General features: G+C 39.1%; 1 protein-coding gene across 2 annotated transcripts; it reads right to left on the reverse strand.

Annotated features, from left to right (window-relative positions):
* Positions 1-1,758: 1,758 nt before the first annotated feature.
* LOC140581014 (uncharacterized) lies at positions 1,759-24,015 on the reverse strand. 2 transcript variants are annotated; one of them, XM_072702772.1, is made up of 4 exons: positions 23,997-24,014; positions 19,688-19,744; positions 9,480-9,536; positions 1,759-8,813 (listed from the first exon to the last, which is right to left on the reverse strand). In XM_072702772.1, the coding sequence occupies exons 3-4, from the start codon at positions 9,484-9,486 to the stop codon at positions 7,159-7,161; spliced, it is 1,662 nt and encodes a 553-aa protein (XP_072558873.1). In that variant the 5' UTR covers positions 9,487-9,536; positions 19,688-19,744; positions 23,997-24,014; the 3' UTR covers positions 1,759-7,158. The 2 variants fall into 2 exon arrangements, with proteins under 2 accessions (XP_072558873.1, XP_072558874.1); XM_072702773.1 differs by lacking the exon at positions 19,688-19,744 and having other exon boundaries at positions 23,997-24,015.
* Positions 24,016-24,118: the final 103 nt, after the last annotated feature.

Consider the following 24,118-nt stretch of genomic DNA (forward strand, 5'->3'; position numbering starts at 1 on the left):
TAGCCTTGAGAGGGGCACAGTCGTGCAGGGGGTAGTATTCTTATCACATACCTTTGCTTTGTGTATGTGGAGTTTGCATGTTTACCCTGTGTGGGTGTGGATTTTCAGTAGATCCTCCAGTTTCCTTCTGCTGTTCAAAAACATGCAGCTTAAGTAAACTGGAATGCCTAAATTGACTGTATGTGAGATTGAGAGTGCATCCTGTAATGGCTAGTTGGTTCCTGCCTCTTGCCAACTGCAATGCATATGATATTTAATTCAGTTTCTACACCTAGTTGTCCTATTCAGAGTTGTAAGGGTCTGAAACCTAGACTATAGTGCTAGACTATGTGTGCCTTTACACTAAATACTGCAAAGAAACCATTAAAAGACTTGTCACCATAAATGCAGGGCTAGACATAAGCCGCGGCACCGCGGCCAATGGCCGTCGTGCCTTTCAAAATTGGCCGCACGCCTCCTCAAAATTGAAGTACCTTACGGCCAAGATTGGCCTGCCTTTAATGTTTGTCTGGCCGTATGCCCCCTTTTTACCGAAAGTAACGTTCATTACACAAAAGACTTGCGCACGACACGGTCCACTGTACCTCGTCAACAATCGATGCATCTGTACTGAACCCGAACCCGAACCCGAACCCAACCTTCGATACGAGAAACGAGGTCGACCCACACATCTCGTAATTCCCAACTACTGAATGAACCGCAATGAATTCTGGACTAATACGATCATGTGTTCGTCGCATGATTGGCTGGTACGGTATGTATCGTCCAGCCTACTATGGAGCCACAGCAATGACAATGGTGCATCATCGGGGGTTACGTTTTTGATTGGAAAAGCCATCCGACGGTTTCCGAATAACAGATAGGTGTCCTCTTCGGTAATCATCGTGTAGTTGTCGTCTGTTGCTTATGCTGTCACCATGCCTCGCAAAGATCGAGAACGTAAAAGAAAGCAAGCTGAACTCGCGGCTACTGCCGCAAAATGTTGCAAATTATCTACTTTGTTCAGGTAAGTGTCAGATGGTGTTGTAAAAAAACATTTGCAGAGGCAGAGCAGATTTGACCAAGAGAAGTACCAAGCTCTGCTGGGAGGATATAGGACTGGTAGCGTGCAGTGTGCAAAAAACGAACGTCAAGTCAATTGTCATGTACACTAAAAGAATACGGGTGTTCTGAGCAAACAAATACAAAAATATTGACGGCTCCTTTATTGTTGGATTTTAGTTTTTGAAATAAAGCTATATATATATCTATAAATATATATATATATTCTGTCTCAAATCGAAGGTCGTATTGCGTAGGTTGTCTAAACTTGGTAATTACAGTAATTGGTAATTAGTGACTCAGTATTGGCCCAATGCCTTTTTTTGGCCTTGTGCCCAGGCTTAATGGCCTTGTGCCCTAGAAAAAATATGAATAGCCAAGGCCAAAGTGGCTGTGCCCTCCTAAATCCTTATGTCTAGCCCTGTAAATGCAAGCCATTGCAAATTAAAAGAGAAGCACACTGTGACCTCCTGCTTCTACACAAGGGTCGAGCTAAAACAGGAGCACACACATTTCTAAAACACATAAAATCAGTCACTTTGGGAATAAAACATGATCAATCACACAATGTAACACAGCAAATACACACAAATATTAAGAAATTCAGTTTAAAAGTGCTACAAGTGATCAACCAAAATACAGTGTGGTCGAAAAATAATAAATCCCATTGTATAACGACCAGTGAAGCCACCTAGAATAAAATTCCAGACCTCTCAGTTGGTGAGCAAAATCTCTTTTATTTCAGCAATCCAGAAAAGCACTCCCGTCACACTCTGGCAGCAGGTACCATGAGCACCCGGAGCACCCAGTTGATAAACCATAATTTTTAGTTCCAGATAAGGCCTTCTAAGTCATAATTGGCCACAAAACACTAACAAACCAAGCTCAAACGTATAACAAACAAGCAAGGTAAAATCCACCCATTTTGCTATGAATATAGATATTGATTATATGACATTGAATCATTGTAAATATTTGGTTGTCCTTTGATTAATAATTAACGTATTGACGTATTGTCATTGAATCACTGCAAATACATGGTTAACATATGATTAAATACTACCGCATAGCAGATTGCATATGGCCTACTGTGATTACTTTATAACTACAACTCTTTGTGCACCAGTTGGGGCAGCTTCAAATCTACTTCCTGCAGGCGGGTTCTCCCCCCCCTTGCTCCACTGTTCATCTCTCCAAGGTCTGATCTCTCTTCAGGGTCTGTGGAACCAACTGCAGGCAGCCATCATGAGAAGAGGACACACAGTATTCAAAACAATCTCTTCTTGTCTAAGGCCTAAGACATAACAGACCCACTATGCCTCCCCTCCCGGCCTACCAATGTCCAATTTTCTTTCCACAACAGTGCTCAGTAAAAGTAGTGCATGCAGATAGTTTAAAACAAAGTCAAATAAAACACATGCACTAAAAACAAAGCACACTTACCTAAAACCCAAAGCACCTTCCCCATGTGCTTCAGAAAAATGCATTATGTCAACTCTGTAGGATGGACTGTCACCACCTAGATTTCCCAGGGCTAAAGCCTGAAGTGGCAATACCCCAGCAGAAGATACACGTGGTAATTATGAGACAGAACTGACTACAGATGCTAATTGCACAGCAATATGTGGGAGCTGATTACAGAATGACTCCTGAGTAAACATTATACATGGTGAGTATGCTAATCACACTTACCATGGGGGGGTTCTGGCTACAGAGTGCCCCCCTTGACTGTCTTGTGGATCCTTCCTCAAATGGCAGAACAAGCAATGGGTTCTCTTTGAAGTGGCGATATTATGGATATTGCTTACTTAGAGATATTGGCTTTAGGCTACGAGTACTTTGTGATCCCCTTCAAGGTATAGTAATAAGTCACTGGACAAATAAGTTTTCAAGCCAAAGGTCAATCGGAATGTTAATGGTGGGCGGTTTTAAACCACACCATGTACCGTATTTTTGGTACTCTCCCTTTTTCATTGACTTCTGGTTGTGTACCAGTACCAAGAGTTCCAGTACCAAAAGGGTCAAACCAACTGGGGTACTTCTGAGGCACTTTGGTACTTTGGTGTGGGACTTGAAATGCTTTTTGTCGATTGGTTATGCAAATAGCCTACCTCTGAAACACAAAACCGCAATCTTAAAAAAGTAACGAGTTCAGAAAACAACAATAAACAACGTAAAAAAAAATTCTTGCAATTTGGTTGAAAGAACAGATACAACAGAAGATCAGGTTGGCATGACAAGAAATTAAAGTATTTTGTTTAATATACTAGGACAGCACAGATATAGCGTAATGTCCTAGCGATGTGATTTTGTTGTAAAAAAAAAACAAAACAAAAAAAACACTGGCATATTGATAAAAGGAAACCATAAATTTCTCACAAACCCGACTAGAAAATATTTAAACAAGCAGAATGAAAATGATTATGATTGCTTAAGAGATCGCAAGCAGCGCTCCGGAAAGAGTGGTGGAGATAAACATATATTAGATGATCTATAAAAGGAATAATAAATAAAATTTCAAAACTAGGGTCACAGAGCCCTATGTGGTCAGCTGTCTTACAGCATATTGCTCATTTTATTACATCAACAAATAGTCGGCCCTCATTTATCGCGGTTAATCAGTTCCAGACTCTACCGCCATAAGTGAATTTCTGCGAAGTACGATTCTTTATTTATAAATCGAATATTTTCGTAGTTAGAGCATAGAAAACCTGTTTGCGACCTTCTGAATACGGTTTTTAACATTATTAGAGCCCTCGAGACATGAAATTACACCCTTAAGTCATCATTATTGTTATGACTGCTGGACATGGAAGCTGGAACAGGGAGACGAGGAATCAGGATCGAAGGGTGTATTTGGAATCACTCCAAATGCAGGACACAGGAACATGTAACAACAAAACGTCAATGACAGACCTGGGGTTACAGACTCTGATGTGGCCTTAAATACACCGGATGAATCAAACTGACAGAAAACAGGTGGTCATAATCGGGGTTGCACACGTGGTTAATAAGGGGGCGTGGCAGACAAGAGGATCGTACAGGCAGGTGATGACAATTACACTTGTTTTACCCAATATATTAGACAAAATAAGAGAAAATACATATTAGACGTTGCAAATATATTATTATTGTACATTTAACCTTCCAAGAGCAAAGATCATTTTCACTGTTCTCGATCAACGTTTTAATGAATATACAAAAAAAAAACGCGATAGAGTGAAGCCGCGCAAGTCGAAGGACTCTTTTTCCTTCCCTGCCAGTTAGGAATCAAAAGCCACTTGTGTAGATCTTAAGATTCAGACTGTATTGTATCCATGTAGGTTACAACCAAGGCTGGACCCTCTGCAGAAATATGATTAATTCTTATTTACATTGATTCTTATACATTTCTTATCTCTTAACAGTTACTTGTCACAAGAGTCGCGTCCTCAGCATCGATCATTCGCCACCATTATGTTCTTCTTCAGAGATCTGAGTATTCCCTGCCCCTAGCTGATAGGCTGCCAATTATTTACAGTGGTGGAATGTAACAAAGTATTTGTACTTCGTTACTGTACTTAAGTACATTTTTACATATCTGTACTTTAAGTAAAAATATGCATACTTTTTATTTTACTCCATTACATTTTGTGGCAATTATCTGTACTTTTTACTCCACTACATTTCTACATTTTACGAAGACAATTTCCTCAAAATCTTGCATGAAAAAATAGTTAGCCTATTGCGTTCTGGCATTGTTTGCCATTTCCTACCAATCAGGTGGCTTTATTAGCTCCAATGATGGCAGAGCGTGCGTCAATTAGCAACACGAGCTGGTAGACTGGCTTGATTTCAAGAAGAAGAGACATTCAACATGGCGCCACACCACCACTAGTGTTTGGTTACTGTTGTGTTTCCCTTTTACTGCTCATAACAGATGTGTTGAATAGTTTTGCAAGTACATGAATGATTTAAAGATAAACCAATCAGGACATGATATATCTTAATGGTATATTAGTGGGTAATGACAAGTTATCTACTTGGTATCCACATAATTCTAAGTTAGGGTACACACAGTATTGCAGAGGGCACGCACAATAAGCACAACAAACTTTCCAATACACATAAACTGTATAGTTGCTTGTAATTATTACGAGCAATGACATCGGTAGAGGCGTAAGTCAGTATATATACTATTCTTTTACAAAATGGCACACCCCAGATGTTGAGACAAACCATTGTGTGAGTACTTTTACTTTAAAAAATACTTTCAAGTAAATTTAAAAGTAAGTACTTAGTACTTTCACTTAAGTAAGATTGTTGATGTAGCACTTCTACTTTTACTTGAGTACATATTTTGCAGGATATTTGTACTTTTACTTAAGTACTAAGCATCAGTACTTCCTCCACCACTTACTGTATTATTTATTTTATTTAGTCACTCTGTGAAACATAATTGTGGCGAAACCGTCTCTACAATATTTTTTTTTATAAAAATATGGCAAAAAGCCCAGAACCTGGATGATTGTTTAAGGACGATATGGTGGTAAGCAATGAACTCAGAACCCAAGTATTTCTGCAGTAATAAGCCTTAGCAGTTTCTGTTGGCTACACAATACTTGGCTAATTATATTTTCTTGCCTTCAACCTAGTGATAAGCTTCAGAGCTAATTGGGCTTCAAATACATACTTATATAATTACATCGTGCAACAGTAAGTGATATGCATTCTCTAGCAATTACATTATCTTGTGTGTTTTACATCTTTGGTGTATTGCCCTAAGGATTACATTCCCTATGTGTTATGTGATTTCATATTCCACATTCCGAGGAGGGTATTTCATAAACAACCACAGCTGTTCAACTTTTATAATAAGCAGAGAACATCCTGTAAAATCAGTACAGTAAAACCTCGGATTGAGAGCATAATTCGTTCCAGAAACGTGCTTGTAATCCAAAGCACTCGTATATCTAACCGAATTTTCCCATTAGAAATAATGGAAATTCAGATGATTCGTTCCACAACCCAGAAATATTCATATAAAATGGTTAATACAAAATATAAATTAAAAATACATAAAACAAATTAACCTGCACTTTACCTTTGAAAAGAATCGTGGATGGTGTGAGAGAGAGAAGAGGAGGGTTATTTTGTAGGACGACTTTCACTATAACTAACGGAATCACTGCTATCTGTTAGCTCACTGGAATCTTTTTCTTTTTGCGCGTCTTTAACAAGGAACCTATCCAATGACAGCCGCTTTTCGATTTCGTGGAAATGTGGACATTGCATTGTTGTTAAACAGATTCATTGCTCGCATTGCTACGGCCTTATTCGGGTGGTTTTTTTCTACTAAATTGTGGACTATACGAGCGAGGCACGCCGACTGACACTGCATGGGAAATGATTATCCACAATCCCGCAGTGAGAGAGAGAGAAGAACCATCGGCTCAGTTTTGATCACGTGAAATAAAGCGTATACTTAATACTCGTATTGCAAGACCTTACTCGTTTATCAAGTTAAGATTTATTAAATTTTTTTGCTCGTCTTGCAAAACACTCGCAACCCAAGTTACTCGCAATCCAATGTTTGACTGTATTTGAGTCTTCTTTGTGACAGTGGGTGAAATAAACCATGGCTGCTGTTAGATTACATACCTAATTTAAGATGAATGAAAGTGATTCAGTTGGTTAAATTAGACATGAGGAAATTTAGTGAGATTAACTCGGCTATGTTCTGTTCTCAGAATACAAAGTGGATTCATCAAATTAAAAAGAATGCTTCATTTTCAAAACACTCATTCTAGTTGTATGGAACCACTGTCCATGATTCAGTTGAGTTCATTCTAAGAATTATGCATAAAAAGTAAAACATTTACATTGTATTAACATAACACCAACAAATAAGTTGAATCCTTTTTTCGGGCCAGAGACTTCTAAAAATATATTTACTTTCTAAGGCTTCTGGGTGTGTTTGTTAATGTTCAAACACTTAGTTTTTAAAACGGTTTGGTGAGATTTCTGTTTGATCCTGCATGCAGGGTTGTCGATTCCAGAGGGTTAATCGATGAAGCGACTGTTTATTGCATTTAATCAACGTAATGGCCGTTTTCTTGATTTTAATAAACAAACTGTCTATTCATATTTTTTGGAGAATTCCCAAACTTCCTTTACCATATTCCATGCTCCCCCCACCACAGCTTCAGCTGCATTTCCTGCAGCCTCTCCTACATTTTCTGCTCTGGCTGCAGCTTTAGCTCCTACAGCCCCCCCTATTATGGCTCCTGCTGCAGTCAAAACCCCCGTAGCTACATACACTCCTGTTCCTATTGCTACTCCTGCCCCACCTGCTGTTACACCTGCTCCTACCCCACCTGCTGTCCCTGCTGTTACACCTGCTCCTGCCCCACCTGCTGTCCCTGCTGTTACACCTGCTCCTGCCCCACCTGCTGTTACACCTGCTCCTGCCCCACCTGCTGTCCCTGCTGTTACACCTGCTCCTGCCCCACCTGCTGTTACACCTGCTTCTGCCCCACCTGCTGTTACACCTGCTCCTGCCCCACCTGCTGTCCCTGCTGTTACACCTGCTCCTGCCCCACCTGCTGTTACACCTGCTTCTGCCCCACCTGCTGTCCCTGCTGTTACACCTGCTTCTGCCCCACCTGCTGTTACACCTGCTCCTGCCCCACCTGCTGTCCCTGCTATTACACCTGCTCCTGCCCTGAAAACTGGTTTCAACATGAGTGAGCCTACCAATAATACTGCTATTGTTGCTCCAACAGGCAAACCCAGTAGAGCCCCCAGTAGCGCCCCAGTGACCATTCCTGTTAATGATGTCGAAATATTGGCCTTCACTCTCTCTCTTGCTTGTTTCTTGATCTCGTACTCCTCTGCTTTCTCTCCTCTCTCATTCAGCTCTTCTTTTATCCTATTCTCCTCAATTTTTGTAGCTTTTGCTGTTGCCTGAAGTGTTTCATTAGTGTAATAACGGTCTCCATTTTCTCTCACAATGGTGTCTATGGTTGTCAGAAGCTGATTAATCTGAAAGCTGTTGCTTCTGTACTCTGACCCACCCAGGTTTCCACCAGAGCTGGAGGGTCTTCCTGACCCTTGGCTTGGGTCTTTATCAGGTGTTGATGATCTTTGTTTTAATCTGAATCTGAACCGTAGGTTATTAATTTTTTCCGGTGCCTGTACAGCCTGTAATTCCCCAGCTGCTCTCTTCTGTTTTATCATTTCTTTTGGAAGATCTTCACATTGACCATCTTGACCATTGACTTTTTTATTCCAGTGCGTAGAGTCAATGACATGAACTCGACCTCCACACTTATCAACAAGTGCCTTCAGATCCTTGTTCTTCTCTGCAAATTCTTCGATGGTCATTTTTTTTCCAAGATCTTCACCATGTGTGAAGAGGACAACTGTGTGTTTCAGGGCTTCCTCCCCAAAATACTGCAGTATCATCTTCACAGAGTCTTTCTCCTCTTTGGTGTATCTTCCCACTCTCATTACTAAGATGAAGACGTGTGGACCAGGAGCACACTCAGTGAGGCAGGATATTATGGAATGCTTCAGATCTTTTTCAGGCTTCTCAGTGTCAAATATCCCTGGTGTGTCGGTTACTGTAATCTTCCTGCCATTTAAGTTTCCTTCCTCTGTTTGACAATCTGTTGAAACACTGTTAGGTGAAGACTCAGCTTTAAACTTCTCTTCCCCCAGGATGACATTTCCTGCGCTGCTCTTCCCTGATCCTGTTTTTCCCAGCAGCACAATTCTTGTTTTAGCAGGTGCTTTGGAAAAGAAAAATAACTTCAGTTTCCATTAATGTTATAGACAGTTTGTTTGAAGACTCATGCCAATGTGCTAAGACGGAGACAGTCAGCAGGAGGCGCTGTATATGTGGCCATAATGAACATGAACATCTGATATTGCTGTGGAAATGAACACTCTCTAGCAGGTCTTGGATGCAATTATTTTATTCTGTCAGCAGGTGGCAGTGCAGTGCCACACACAGCATGAGCACATGGGAAAGAGACTGACAATGACTGTACTTAACTACCTCCATTTATAACTGAACACAGACGTTTCCTCATTCATCTTAGACAATGAAAAACCTAATTTTTATATAAAGTTTGTTCTGAACTCTAACTGAAACTAAGACATGCAGCCACACATCAGTTTCACAACAGAAGCTGAGCTAAAATATTTGCAATTAACCTGCATGACCCTGCTGTTCTGCTGCAGGGCAGTCAGCCATGCAGATATCAGTATGTCTACCACCAGGAGCCAAACACTACTGCATCGGAGATTCATCAGCTGGTCTCTGTAGATATCAGTCTAGCTGATGCCTCAGTTCCAGTGTTCGTGAATATCAGTCTATGTGCTTCAGAGAGAGAAAGACAGAGCACAGAGGCCCAGGCAGCAGAGCAGAAAAGCCAGAGTGGAAACTGACTCACCAGCCATGCTTTCCTACAGTTTGATGTCAGAAGCCACTTTACGCCCAGTGCTGATAACTGCAAGTGAATAAAAATGAGGGTTACAGTCTGTTTCAGATAAAAAATTCACAAAACTAACAGGACAATTTATCTTGACTAACTCACAAAGTGTCACATTGGAAAATTTCTTCATTTGACATAATGATCGTGGTGACTTTTATATGTGTCACAATTGTTTCAAAACTGAGTTTTAGGTCATACACACACACACACACACACACACACACACATATATATATATATATATATATATATATATATATATATATACATAAAATTAAACACCTGAACAATAACTACATACAGTAGCAGAAACATAATTCAATAGTGCAAATTTCACTACATAAACACCAATAAAATTAAATGAAATCAAATAACCTGCTTAGCCAATGAAAAACCCCCTAGTGGAGCAGTTGGAGGTGGATTGGCAGAGAGAGGTCAGGGCATCTCTGCTTAGTCTGCTGCCCCTGCGAACTGGCCCTAGATAAGTGCCAGAAAATAGATGGATGGATGGATGGATGACTCATTCAGGAGCACACTCAGTAAGGCAGGATATTATGGAATACTTCTGATCTTTCTCAGACCTGTTAGCTTCATTGTCAAATATCATGGGTGTGTCGGTGAAACACTGTTGGGATCAGAAAAAGCTTTGAACTTCTCTTCTTCCAGGATAACATTTCCTGCACTGCTCTTCCCTGATCCTGTGTTTCCTAGCAACACAATTATTATTTTAGCAGGTGTTTTGAAAGAGAAAAATAGCTTCAGTTACCATTAATGTTACAGATGCGTCTCTGACTGAAGACCCATGCCAATGTGCCAGAAAATGGATGGATGTCTCATCCATTCATTCTATAATGTTAGCATGCCCAGGAGTGGTTGGGCAGCCAGTTAACCTTGGACCCCCAGAGGTTTCTTTCTCCCTGTTTGGGAGTGTTATCCTCTGACTTCCTTCCTTCCTCCATGTGTAAACTTATTTTTCCAAATAAACCTGATTCTGATCATCTGATACTGCCTCTGCTTCTTTCACAATGTGAACAGTCTCACTCCTGTTTTTAGCTGATTAAACTCAGTTTTGTTATGCAGCCAACTATTCTGTATAAAGAGAAGTGACTCAGCATCTCTGCAGAGTTATTATGCAGCATAGGTGTCTAATGAAAACCTGCATTAATTTCATATTCTGTAGAGTCCATAACACAAATGTGACTTGGCCCATTATTAGGGATGGCACGGTTCATGAAAAAAAACCGAACCGTTCGGTTCGCTTGTCTCGGTTCGGAGCATGCATGCGTCGCACGGTTCGACGGTTCATGACATGCGCAATGTAGCCTCGTGCCCCGTATGTGACGTCAGTGTGTTTCCCTTTCGCGCGAAAGCATAGGCTATATGCACAAAGCGGTGTGAGGTAGTTCCGCTAAAAGTTCAGCCAGCTAAGTAATTTCCGGTAGCCTTTCGTTTGCTGCGTTTAGCTCGTGTTTTCGGCGTTACCACCCTGTGTCTGAAGAAAACGTTTAAATTTCAGCCAACCGATAGCACAACATCTGAACATTGTTGTGCGCCTTTGTTGTGTGACTTTATTTAATGTGCGGTTAGGCACTTTGTTAAAGAAAATTAAGTTATCTGTGACAAAGCATTCCAGTGAGTGTCAATGCCTCGATCGTCCGCTCTTTCCGTGTGCCACGCCCCCACGTTAACCCTGTGTGGATTCCCCGTGTTTACCAATTGTTCCTGATTGTTGTCAAATTTGTCATTATTCCATTGTATTATGTTCCGCGTTTCCGTTTCTTTCTCCAGTCCGGTCATTATATTGTAATTCTGCTTTACCGCTCGTCTGTGTTCCTTTTGCTCATTAAACCCCGCATTCCCCCGATCCTAGGTCTCCTCGCCTCTGCTTCCCCGGTCAGCGTTGTAACAGTGAGCCTGCTTCCATGCTGCAATGTGAACATTTGCCATTTTCCTAAAAATTCTGTTTATTGCACAGTGTCTGACCACACAGACCTACAGGCTATTGCCAGATGATCATACTAGACATATCAACTGGACATATTTTGCACTATTACAGATTGATGTCTTGTACATACAGAGAAACTGATTTTATCGATTACTCAAGAACATTCAATATAATGAATACCAATTTTTTATTGGGGATCGTTTATATATATAAACGAACCGAATCAGGCTTAATCAGGATAGGTGATCTATCATTTTAACGATCCCCAATTAAATTAACCCCGTGGACCGGACAAATACAAAACGAATGATTAAACATTATATGCGTCTCTTTTTGTATGTTTTCTAAATAAGACCGCGTGCCCATACCCAACTGTAATAGCGATTAAAGCGATCTATTCTTTTAGCATTTATGTTAAGGCAAGACTTTTATTTTATTACTGTTCTGGGATTAATAATGTTTAATAATTTTAATAATGTGCTTTAAGTCAAGTCAAATTCAGTTTATGCATGATTACATGATTAACTTTTTTAATACTGTATCCTAAATTGTGGATAATTAAGCTATATTTCATATGCTGAAGTACATTTCTGGAGTGTTAAAGATTAAAAGAAAAAATAACAAGAACCGTACAGAACCGAAAACCGTGACCCTAAAACCGTGATACAAACCGAACCGTGGGTTTTGTGAACCATGCCACCCCTAAGTACAATGCATCGTTAAATGACGCAGGTGTTTCCCAAAACCATAGTTTGAATGAACGTTCACAAACACTGTCGTTAAGTTGCGTAGTTCAAACTACAGTTCTCAAGCTGTAGATAGAAGCTTAGTTATGGGTAAATATGTCAGCGATGGTGGAAAATGCAGTCTAAGAAGGGTAGTCACCGTGTAAGTATGAAATTTAATAATCTTTAATACCTAATAAGAAATAATTTAGCTCTATGATCACATATAATGTGAAGTGGCCTGAAAATGTAGTTTGAAACGTAATTGTTGTGTGGGTCTCTGGTCATAAGTATGGTATGATTGTATATTAGATAGACCAAGTTGGCAACTGTCTTTAGTGAGCAATAGGGAGAATTCTCAGACTGCAAAGTATTGTATTTGTTACAGGGGTTGCTAATTTTACCCAGAAAGGGCCGTTAGGCATGCAGCTTTTCGCTGCAACTCTGTACTTAGAGTAGTACGTAAAGGACAGTTATCCTAAAAAAACCTGTAAAACACACCGGCCCTTTCCGGGTAAGATTGCCCACCCTTGTAGTAGGATATGCAGTTAGTGTGTATTGCTTGGTAAAGTATGTTGTGTAGCCAGTGGTCATTGTGCCATATGGTACACTTCGCCACATACAGTTGAGGCCAAATTATTACCCCCCCCTATGAAAGTTGAAGTTTCTTCAAGATTTTCCAAAGTGCATTTTTAACAGAGCAAGGAATTTTCAACATAGCATTTCTGAACATATTAGTTTTCTTTAGAAGGAATAAATTATTTATATTTGCACACAATAGCAGAATTATTTCAGAAAAAACTCTTCTGAAATCTTGTCAACCAGGGACAATATTATTACCCCCCTTTAAGAAATGACAATTTATTGAGCCATTGTACAAGCCACTTATGGTGATTTAACTTAACAACTAAGTGAAAACTGAAGCTATAAAACTGAGTGAGGGTCCTCCTCAGTAAGGGTCATTCAGCTGTCATTTGAGAAAACACCATGCCAAAAACAAAAAACATCAGCTTGGACTTGAGAAAAAGAATTGTTGATGCACACAAAACAGGAGAAGGAATCACAGCGTTTCCAAGTGTCAAGAACTGGAGTATAATCCAGAAATTCAAAAAGAGTTACACAGTACAGAACAAGCCTGGCAGAGGTAGGAAGCGAAAGATTTCAAAGATCCTGGAAAGGAAACTCATGAGAGATGTGTCTAAAGACCCCAGAACAACTGCCAAGACACTAAAGAATGATTTGGCCAAGTCGGGAATTGTGGTCTCAAAGAAGACAATCACTAGAGCTCTGCACAGGAATGGACTTCTAGGTTGCAGACCAAGAAGGACTCCACTTTTGCAGAAGAGACACCTTCAAGCCAGACTAAGGTATTCTCAGGACAACCTGGAGAAAGATGATGCATACTGGAAGCATGTCCTATGGTCAGGTGAGACTAAACTAGAGCTATAGAGCCATAGAGACACTGCTTATGTTTGGAGAAGGAAGGGAGAGGCATATAACCCAAAGAACACCGTCCCCACAGTGAAACACGGTGGTGGAAGCATTATGTTGTGGGGATGCTTCAGTGCATCAGGAGCTGGAAATCTTGTCAAGGTGGAAGGAATTATGAAGAAAGAAATATATGTGGAGATCTTAAAAGAAAACCTTAAGCAGTCAGCAGCAAAACTGGGTCTGGGTCGTCGCTTTGTCTTCCAACACGACAACAATCAAAAACATACATCTCTCCTGGGGCCTCATGTATAACGACGTGCGTAGAATTCACACTAAAACATGGCGTACGGACAAAACTAGGAATGTGCGTAAGCAAAAAAAATCCAGATGCATAAAACTTTGCATAAGCACAGATCTACGCACATTCCCTTTATAAATCACAAATTTTATGTATATGAACAAGCCCACAGCCACCCCCCTGACCCGCCCATAAAAGTATTGAAGTATTTCAGCGAATGCGAAGTGGGGGTCACATTAACAGAAATTGAGAAAAGAAAAGTGATATTATTTGGTGGTATAAGTGGCATCAGCAATGAACTAAATTTGACGGAGTGGCACAGCGTGGCGGAGTCAGTTAAAAGTGTTGGTTCCGAAATTCGCACGGTGGCCGAAATTAAAAAAGAAATGGTCGGACATTAAAAAAAACCAAGCGGCCGCTCACCGTAAGAGTCTTAACGGAATTCCCGGTCTCACACCCTTTGAGCAACTAGTTGCTGCGATGATTGGGGACACACTTTAATCAGGTGAATGGGACGCCGATGTCATCGCGGGTGAGTTTTTCTCGTACCATACTTGTTTGAATTACTTGAATGTTTATGAATAACATGTAGGGTGCAGATGCGGTGTTACTTTCGTTTATTCTGTTTGTTTATTCTTACAGATAATAGTACAAGAGGTGCCCTCAGTGCATAAAGAGTACATTAATAGAGTTAAAGTGCTTTCTATTTACATAAGCATAAGCAAATTCGTTCTCTGAAGGTGACTTTTTAGCAATGCGCGCGCAGTCGATAGCTTCGACTATGTTGGGAAAACCGGACATCGCTGCAAATTGCGCTTTAATATTTGCCTGTTCAACCACAGTGTAAAGAAATTTTATATATCTGGGTGACAAGCGGATTATGCCGTCTCATACAGCTGGCATGGCGCGACTCAGTGTCGACTGAGAAATACCCGATCGGTCCGCAAGTTCTCGCTGAAAAGCACCTGTGGCTAAGAACCCGCGAGTGGACAGAACTTGTAAAGGGACAGGTATAACGCAATTCCTCATCATCTGCCTTTGTAATGCTGGCCCCAGTTTAGCACACAGCTCCGAAAGGATTGCTCTTGGAAATCTGAATCGACTTAGAAGCCAGTTACCATCATGGGCCTGAATACGCGCTCTCTTCTAATTCTTCCATAAGCTATGTCTTCCAATAACGCAAGAGCTGCCATGGTAGTTGTAATAGTTCGGTCATTTTATGCAACGTTTTATTGTTACAAATTGATTAAAAATCAGGTGCTGTACATTTGTAAACAACATACAATTAATGTCGGTGTATTTGATAAAATCAGCGTCATGATTGTAAGTTTAAATAGGGAAACCACAGTAGCAATGACTTGCCACTGAGTGTCGTCCGTTTACAAAACTGAGCAGAAATGTGCGTACGCCATGTCTGGAGCTGCCGTGAGAATGTGCGTAGCGGTACGCCAAGTTTCGTTTTTATACATCTCGACGTCAACGTGGAAATGGCCATACGCAACATTTTCGTGCGGATGCACTGTTTATACATGAGGCCCCTGGTGAAGAACTATCTCCAGAAGACCAAAGTGAATGTAATGGAGTGGCCTGCACAAAGCCTTGACTTAAATCCAATAGAAAATCTGTTGGGTGAACTAAAGAAGAAGGTCCATGCCAGAAGGCCATCAAATCTGGAGGAGCTTGAGAGATTTGCCAAAGAAGAATAGGCTGGGATTCCTCAGATGACCTGTCAGAGACTTGTTGATAACTACAACAAACGACTGCAGGCTGTTATCCAAGAAAAAGGATACACAATTGACTATTAATATTCAGAGAGCTAATAATTTTGACCATGGTAGTTTTTGGTTTCTGTAGAATATTTTCATTTCTGTATGAAAAGTAAAATAATGTAAGCATCCAAAATAAAACTGAGATGTCTAAAAAAAGCCATGATAAATATTATTTGCTCTGTTTAACAGCACTTGAGAAATACTTTTAAAACAATTAGATTTTCATAGGAGGGCTAATAATTTTGCCTCAACTGTATAGTAAAAAAAAGAAGAGAAATAATAATAAAAAAATACTAAAATAAAAAGAAAAGAATAAAACCCAAAAATAATAATAATAAATCATTATCCCTTGTATGTGTACATGTATGTATTTGTTACCCTATGCAGACCTTTGGGTGTTGTACAATTTCTTCATTACACACATAACTTAAGAGGGACAACTGTCGCCTTAGAAAAGAGTACAGCACTTTGATGACGTACTCCTTATTCACTGACAGGTGTCATTGCCATAAGGGAAGAATAGAATGACACTACCGCGGTCAGATACGAATCCATGCCTTTGTACTCGGGAAATGACGTCTGTGATGTTTGGATATTACACGCACCTGTCTATTCCAGTCAGCCACTAACATTCTGTAAGCGACAATATCGGACCAGGAATTTGTAAGTGTTCATAGTGTGATTGAAACACGATGAACTAAAAATCAAGGTAATTACAGATGGAGCGTCTTTCACAAAGTGTAGTGTCATAGCTAAAAGTTCTGTTTACCACTCCAAGAAGCGTCTCATTATTTTGTCATAGGGACTGACTGAGACTCGGACTAAATACACAAGACAAGGCAAAAGGAATAGGCAACAGGTGATGACAATCAGGAATTAACACTAGGTAACGAGGGGGCGTGGCACACACGAGGATTGTACGGAGCTGGGCGTGACATAGGGTGTCATCATGGTCATACTACAGTAATTAGTTTTGGGAAATGTGCCTGTGTCTATTTTTAAAGAATTTTTATTGCCAATAAAATTCAATAACTTTCTTACTATACACTGTAGTACCACCAAAATCACTACACACATCTAGGGTGTCATCATGGTCATACTACAACACTTAGTTTGGGGAAATGTGGCTTAGTGTATTTTTTAAGAATATTCATTTTCTAAATAGAATTCAATATCTTTGCTTCTACAGAGTGTTTGAACAACTGTTCTCTATTCTTTTTAGATGTACAGCTACAGATCATAGGTTGGATTAAATGTGAAACAAGTTTTGAAATAATGTTTGTTCTCATTTCACATTCAACTTCTCATATCTACAGTATATCTAAGCAGAGGGGTCTGGTGCTTTTCTCTGTTTTTTTTTTGTGTGTCAAAAAGTAGTTGAAATGTACACACTGTAGTTTATTTTTTATTTAATGGGGACATTCCCCAACACTAAGTGATTTAGTATGATCATGATAAGGCTGTAAAAGTGTACAGTGATTTTTGTGGAACTACACTCAATAGAAGCAAAGTTATTGAATTTAATTGCCAATAAAAATTATTTAAAATACACTAAGCCACATTTCCCCAAACTAAGTGCTGTAGTAAGACCATGATGACACCCTAGATATGTACAGGGATTTTGGTGAAACTACACTTTATACTAATAAAGTTATTAAATGTCATTCCTAATAAAAAAATCATTAAAAACAGACTAATGTAAATTTCACCAAACTAAGTAGTGTAGTATGACCATAATGAGACTGTAGAAGTGTGTAGTGATTTTGGTGACACTACACTTAACTGTCACAAAGTTATTGAAAGTTATTCCTAATAAAGAAAAATCATTAAAAACAGACTAAGGTAAATTTCTCCAAGAATGTGTGTAGTGATTTTGGTGGAACTACAGTCTATAGTAAGAAAGTTATTGAATTTTATTGGCAATAAAAATTCTTTAAAAATAGACACAGGTACATTTCCCCAAACTAAGTGTTGTAGTATGACCATAATGATACTGTAGAGGTGTGTAGTGATTTTAGTGGAACTACAGTTTATAGTAAAAAAGTTATTGAATTTTATTGGCAATAAAAATTCTTTAAAAATAGACAGGCACATTTCCCCAAACTAAGTGCTGTAGTATGACCAGGATGACACCCTAGAGGTGTGTAGTGATTTTGATGGAACTACAGTTTATAGTAAGATAGTTATTGATTTTAATTGGCAATAAAATCCCTTTAACAATAAACTAAGCCACATTTTCCCAACCTAAGTGATGCAGTCCTACCATAATAAGATTGCAAATGTATACAGTAATTTTTGTGGTACTACAATTGATAGGAGCAAATTTATTGCATTTTATTTAATAATAATGTATTTTTCCCCAAACTAAATGGTGTAGTATGACCATAATGAGACTGTAGACGTGTGTAGTGATTTTGGTAGTAGTACAGTTGACAGGAGCAAAGTTATTGAATGTTATTCCTAATTAAAAAAATCTTTAAAAATAGACTATGGTACATTTCACCAAACTAAGGGGTGTAGTATGACCATGATAACATTCCAAAAGCCTTTAGTGATTTTGGTGGCTCTTCACTCTTTGGAAGTGAAGTTATTGACATTATCCGTTGTCGATTTGCACTTTGTAGACGGTCCCTAAGCTCTCCTCTGACAGCGGACTGCTGTAGGGAGCAATGTTATCCGTATTTCTGTAAATACATATTGTTTGGACGAAAATCCGGTTGTAGCTCATTGTCTACCTTACCACTGTTATGTAGACGTATGTATTGTGTTGTAAGAACGTTTTGTTTAAGATTTATTGAGCCGCGAAGTTCGAATCTGCCAATGTCTTTCCAACTTTACCGAAGTAGATGACAACAACTCTGAGCTATTAGTTAAGTTCTCCCCAAACGAGCCTAATGGGCCGAATGGCCCCCTCTCGTTTGTAAATTCCTTGTTCTTATGCATTTCTTGGACAAACTCGCTTTTCTAAATGCCGCAGTTTTATATAGTATGTATATATAATATGTGTGTGTGTGTATGTGTATATATATACACTCACCTAAAGGATTATTAGGAACACCTGTTCAATTTCTCATTAATGCAATTATCTAATCAACCAATCACATGGCAGTTGCTTCAATGCATTTAGGGGTGTGGTCCTGGTCAAGACAATCTCCTGAACTCCAAACTGAATGTCAGAATGGGAAAGAAAGGTGATTTAAGCAATTTTGAGCGTGGCATGGTTGTTGGTGCCAGACGGGCCGGTCTGAGTATTTCACAATCTGCTCAGTTACTGGGATTTTCACGTACAACCATTTCTAGGGTTTACAAAGAATGGTGTGCAAAGGGAAAAACATCCAGTATGCGGCAGTCCTGTGGGCGAAAATGCCTTGTTGATGCTAGAGGTCAGAGGAGAATGGGCCGACTGATTCAAGCTTAGAGGAATGTCTTATGAGGAGAGGTTGGCGGAACTGAATCTGTTTAGCCTTGAGCAAAGGAGACTAAGGGGGGATATGATTCAGGTCTATAAGATTCTAACGGGTCTGGATGCTGTTCAGCCAAATGACTATTTCAATATTAGTCTAAATACTAGAACTCGTGGCCATAAGTGGAAATTAGCGGGAGAACATTTTAAAACAAATTTGAGGAAGCACTTCTTTACACAGCGTGTAGTTAGAGTATGGAATAGTCTTCCTGCTAGTGTAGTGGAAGCTAAAACCATGGGTTCCTTTAAATCAGAGCTAGATAAGATTTTAACAACTCTGAGCTATTAGTTAAGTTCTCCCCAAACGAGCTTGATGGGCCGAATGGCCTCCTCTCGTTTGTAAATTTCTTATGTTCTTATGATAGAAGAGCAACTTTGACTGAAATAACCACTTGTTACAACCGAGGTATGCAGCAAAGCATTTGTGAAGCCACAACAAGCACAACCTTGAGGCTACAACAGCAGAAGACCCCACCGGGTACCACTCATCTCCACTACAAATAGGAAAAAGAGGCTACAATTTGTACGAGCTCACCAAAATTGGACAGTTGAAGACTGGAAAAATGTTGCCTGGTCTGATGAGTCTCGATTTCTGTTGAGACATTCAAATGGTAGTCAGAATTTGGCGTAAACAGAATGAGAACATGGCTAGCTATATATGTGTATACACTGTAAAAAATGTCCGTAGATTTAACAGTAAAATACCGTATAAATGCTACTGGATAAAACCATATTCCACAAAACATGCGATAACCTTAGAATTTACAGTGAAAAACCGTAATTAGTTTTACAGAGTAAGACCTTACATTTCACAGTTAAAAACATATGAAAATATGGTTTATTGCAGTAAAATTAACAATATACTGCACTGTAATCCCGAATAAGTTGGCAAAACTCAAAAAATGTGAGGTAATCAGTTACATCAAATTTTTTAAGTTATGAAATTTCCAGTTATAAGTAAACAGAAAAATCTAGTTTTGAGTTTGTTGTACTCATGCAAAATAATTTGTTCTTACTTAAAATACCCAAGTTACCCTGTTTATACATTTTGAGATCAATTAACATTTTTTTTAATATCTCCCAACATTCACTTGTTCACTTTTTTTAAGTGTACTTATATATTTAAGTTAACTCAACATGAAAATGTAACTTAAAGCTGTTTAACAATGTTCTTATATTTGACTGCAAGTCCCCATGGGGAAACTGCCTTTTATGTCTCCCTCAACTTGCTCTTTGTAAGTAAGTTGTCCATGAAGGGCAGCCACTCATGGCTGTGCCCAGGAAGCTGGGGGTTAAGGGCCTTGCTCAAGGACCCACAGACATGCTGAAACTGGATTTGAACCAGTGACCTTGTGATTATTGGCATACAGGCTTAGCCCACTGAGCCATACAGAACACATGGACCCTGTTGCTTGAGTACAAGAACTTTTATAAATAAATTACAAATATCAACTCTAAACACAGAAAGCATACAATAGGTATTTTAGACATCCAGAAATTGTGCAAATGTTGCAAAAGTAGTCAAGTAGAAAACAATTTGAATAGTGGAATGTAATCGTGTGCATTATATGTGTGTATGATCAGCAGGGTTTAAATATGAGTACAGTCAATCAATTTCAATACATCTATATTGTACAGCACAATACTATATACAGTACTATATGCTATATACAATATCTATACAGTATCTAAGTAGTATTGCATTTGTAAAATGCAACTAGAAAACTGCTTGTCTCATGCTGTCTTGCCATGCTTCCCCGAAGATAATACTTGTTACAGTTCGCATCAGTTAGCATAGCACTGCGCTAGCAGACCATAGCTGCTCTGGGTAAAATTGTTCTAAAATACGTTACACAGCAAATGTGCAAGTGTTAAATTAACACTGCATACTGTTTATATTGGCCCACAGCATTCAGTGTTACCTATAATACTTTACAGTGTGCAGTAAGTTTTGTTTTTACAGTGTTAATATTTATTAATTCATATAGTGTTCAATTGACAACCTAGACTGTTAAGTCATCAGCTCCACATATTAGCCCCATTTCAATATGCACACAAGAAGTCATAAGGATCAGAAGAGCCACCCCAGATTCACCCACCATAATGAGAAAGACTCTGACCAAAAAAGACCAGCTTTTTCTTGTCTTATGTTAAAGTGTTGTTGGCTAAGTTCTGTCTGATCTTGAAGATTAAAGAGCTGTGGTTCTGGTGGTTTTCCACTGATTTGTGGTTTTATATATGTTGGTGTCTGGTCAAAGAAAGTTTTGTGGAGATGTACAGGACATGTCTCTAGAGTGATATGTATTTTAATGGGGTGGGGGTGCATTTGATTGCTAGTCTGGCCTTTGGATGATTAATACTGTATATGCGGAAAGGCGTTAGGACAGTTGTGATACCCTTTTCTTTGCAGCTCCTGGTACCGCCCACTCCACTGTAGACCAATGGTACTGGATGTATATTTGCATAGCATGACATGGTACTGTTTTTGACTTAATAGATTTTTTTTTTTCCAATCCACCGCGATTGTGATGAATAGGGCAAGAGAATAAAAACCACAGAAATGCCACTTGTGTGCTTGCCAATGACTAAATGAGATTAATTAGCCTATATGGTTTGACTAAAGGCAGCACTAGGTGGGAAAGAAAAGGCTATGGAAAATCAATATATATATTTTTTTCTCCTTTTCTAAGCCTGGGCTCTCTAGGTAAAGTATCCAGATCACATGCACCACTACAGTTAAGATTGCAGCACAAATACACCGCTCAGACCAACTAGCATACACAAATAGCAAAATGTGGTGAAGACTAATATCAGTGCCATACCATCCTCAGTCGTGGTGGGTTTCAAAAATTAAGCTTAATTAAAATCTGAATATTAAATGAGCAAAATGATTTTATTTGTTCTTCCATCACAAGTTGTGGTCTAAAAGCAATAAGGCCACCACCCATTCTGGCTGCTTTAGCTGAAACACACTCCAACCATTACCAGAGCTCTCACCTTTTCGCAGCCCTGTTAAATAATTGTTATGCGGTTGAACACAGGCAAGTTTTGTAATCTGTGTTTGGTGGCTGGTGTTATACATTTCACACACATTAATACCACAAGCAGTTCATAGATGAACTTAACTGGTTCTTTCTTATACAAATACAAAAAAACCTATTAGTCATGCTTAAATGAGAAAAGGCAATGTTGGTCTAAGTCTTTCTTATTATGGTGGGTTAGTAAAACACAGCAGCTGAATGCCCAAATGAGTTCAAATGAGTGCATATTAAAATGGGGCAGACATGGGCCACCCATTTTGTACTTGTGTGCCACCCATATTGGCTTGCAATCCAGGAAGAGGTGGCGACTTACTGACTTAACAGTCTATGTTGTCAACTGAACACTATAAGAGTTTTAAGAAATATTAACACTGTAAAAACAACACTCACTGCACACTGTAAAGTATTATAGGTAACACTGAATGCTGTGGGCCAATATAAACAGTATGCAGTGTTAATTTAACACTGGCACATTTGCTGTGTAACGTATTTTAGAACAATTTTACCCAGAGCAGCTATGGTCTGCTAGCGCAGTGCTATGCTAACTGATGCGAACTGTAACAAGTATTATCTTTGGGGAAGCATGGCAAGACAGCATGAGACAAGGGGTTTTCTAGTTGCATTTTACAAATGCAATACTACTTAGATACTGTATAGATATTGTATATAGCATATAGTACTGTATATAGTATTGTGCTGTACAATATAGATGTATTGAAATTGATTGACTGTACTCATATTTAAACCCTGCTGATCATACGCGCATATAATGCGCACGATTATATTCCACTATTCAAATTGTTTTCTACTTGACTACTTTTGCAACATTTGCACAATTTCTGGATGTCTAAAATACCTATTGTATGCTTTCTGTGTTTAGAGTTGATATTTGTAATTTATTTATAAAAGTTCTTGTACTCAAGCAACAGGGTCCATGTGTTCTGTGTGGCTCAGTGGGTTAAGCCTGTGTGCCAATAATCACAAGGTCACCGGTTCAAATCCAGTCTCAGCATGTCTGTGGGTCCTTGAGCAAGGCCCTTAACCCCCAGCTTCCTGGGCACAGCCATGAGTGGCTGCCCTTCATGGACAACTTACTTACAAAGAGCAAGTTGAGGGAGACATAAAAGGCAGAATATTACAATGTAAACCCTGGAATTTGACAGGTATAAACTGTTTTTATAGCAACATAAATATGTTAATTAAACAGTTATAAACCGTAAAAAAAACAATAAAAATCCGTAAAATATACAGTACAGGGTGCAGTCCTGTAAAACCAATAACGTTGCTACCGTATTTTTGACGGTAAAGTTCTGGCAACCACAGCTGCCAGTTTTTTACCGTAAAATTTACGGTTTATTTTTTACAGTGTATATGTGTGTGTGTGTATATATATATATATAGTTTATACACGTGGTAGCATAAAAAAAACTATACACGAAGTAATGCAGTTAGGCCTTACACATTTCTTTGGAGTAAAACTTTATATCTAGTCTAGATGTGGTACGTTCTATATGTTCAATAAACTTACAACCGGGGTCCGGAGAAATTAATTTCGCTAACGTGGGCTTTGTCTCTTTACATGAAAAACTATGCTTTGAATTGGGAAATTTAAAATTTTCTAGCACGGTCGGAGAACGACCGAAACTCCGACCGAAACTCCGACCGAAAGTTACTCAAAATGACGCACCTAAAATCATCGTTCAAAAGCTGGGCATTTCACAGAACCAGTAAACGAATGATTTATGCCGTTTACTACATTTTGCACGCCTTTAAAATATACAAATACTTATTGGACAAACTTACGTTCTCCAAAGGACCTTCGAACGCCACAGTTTTATTTCGTTGTTATGAAAGTGAAAGTAGTTAAAAGCATTTAAATATAGTCACGAATAATGGTGCGCGTCGTAGTTCATGAATATTTCATA

Source organism: Paramormyrops kingsleyae, chromosome 19 (genome assembly GCF_048594095.1).
Source record: "Paramormyrops kingsleyae isolate MSU_618 chromosome 19, PKINGS_0.4, whole genome shotgun sequence".
NCBI lineage: Eukaryota > Metazoa > Chordata > Actinopteri > Osteoglossiformes > Mormyridae > Paramormyrops > Paramormyrops kingsleyae.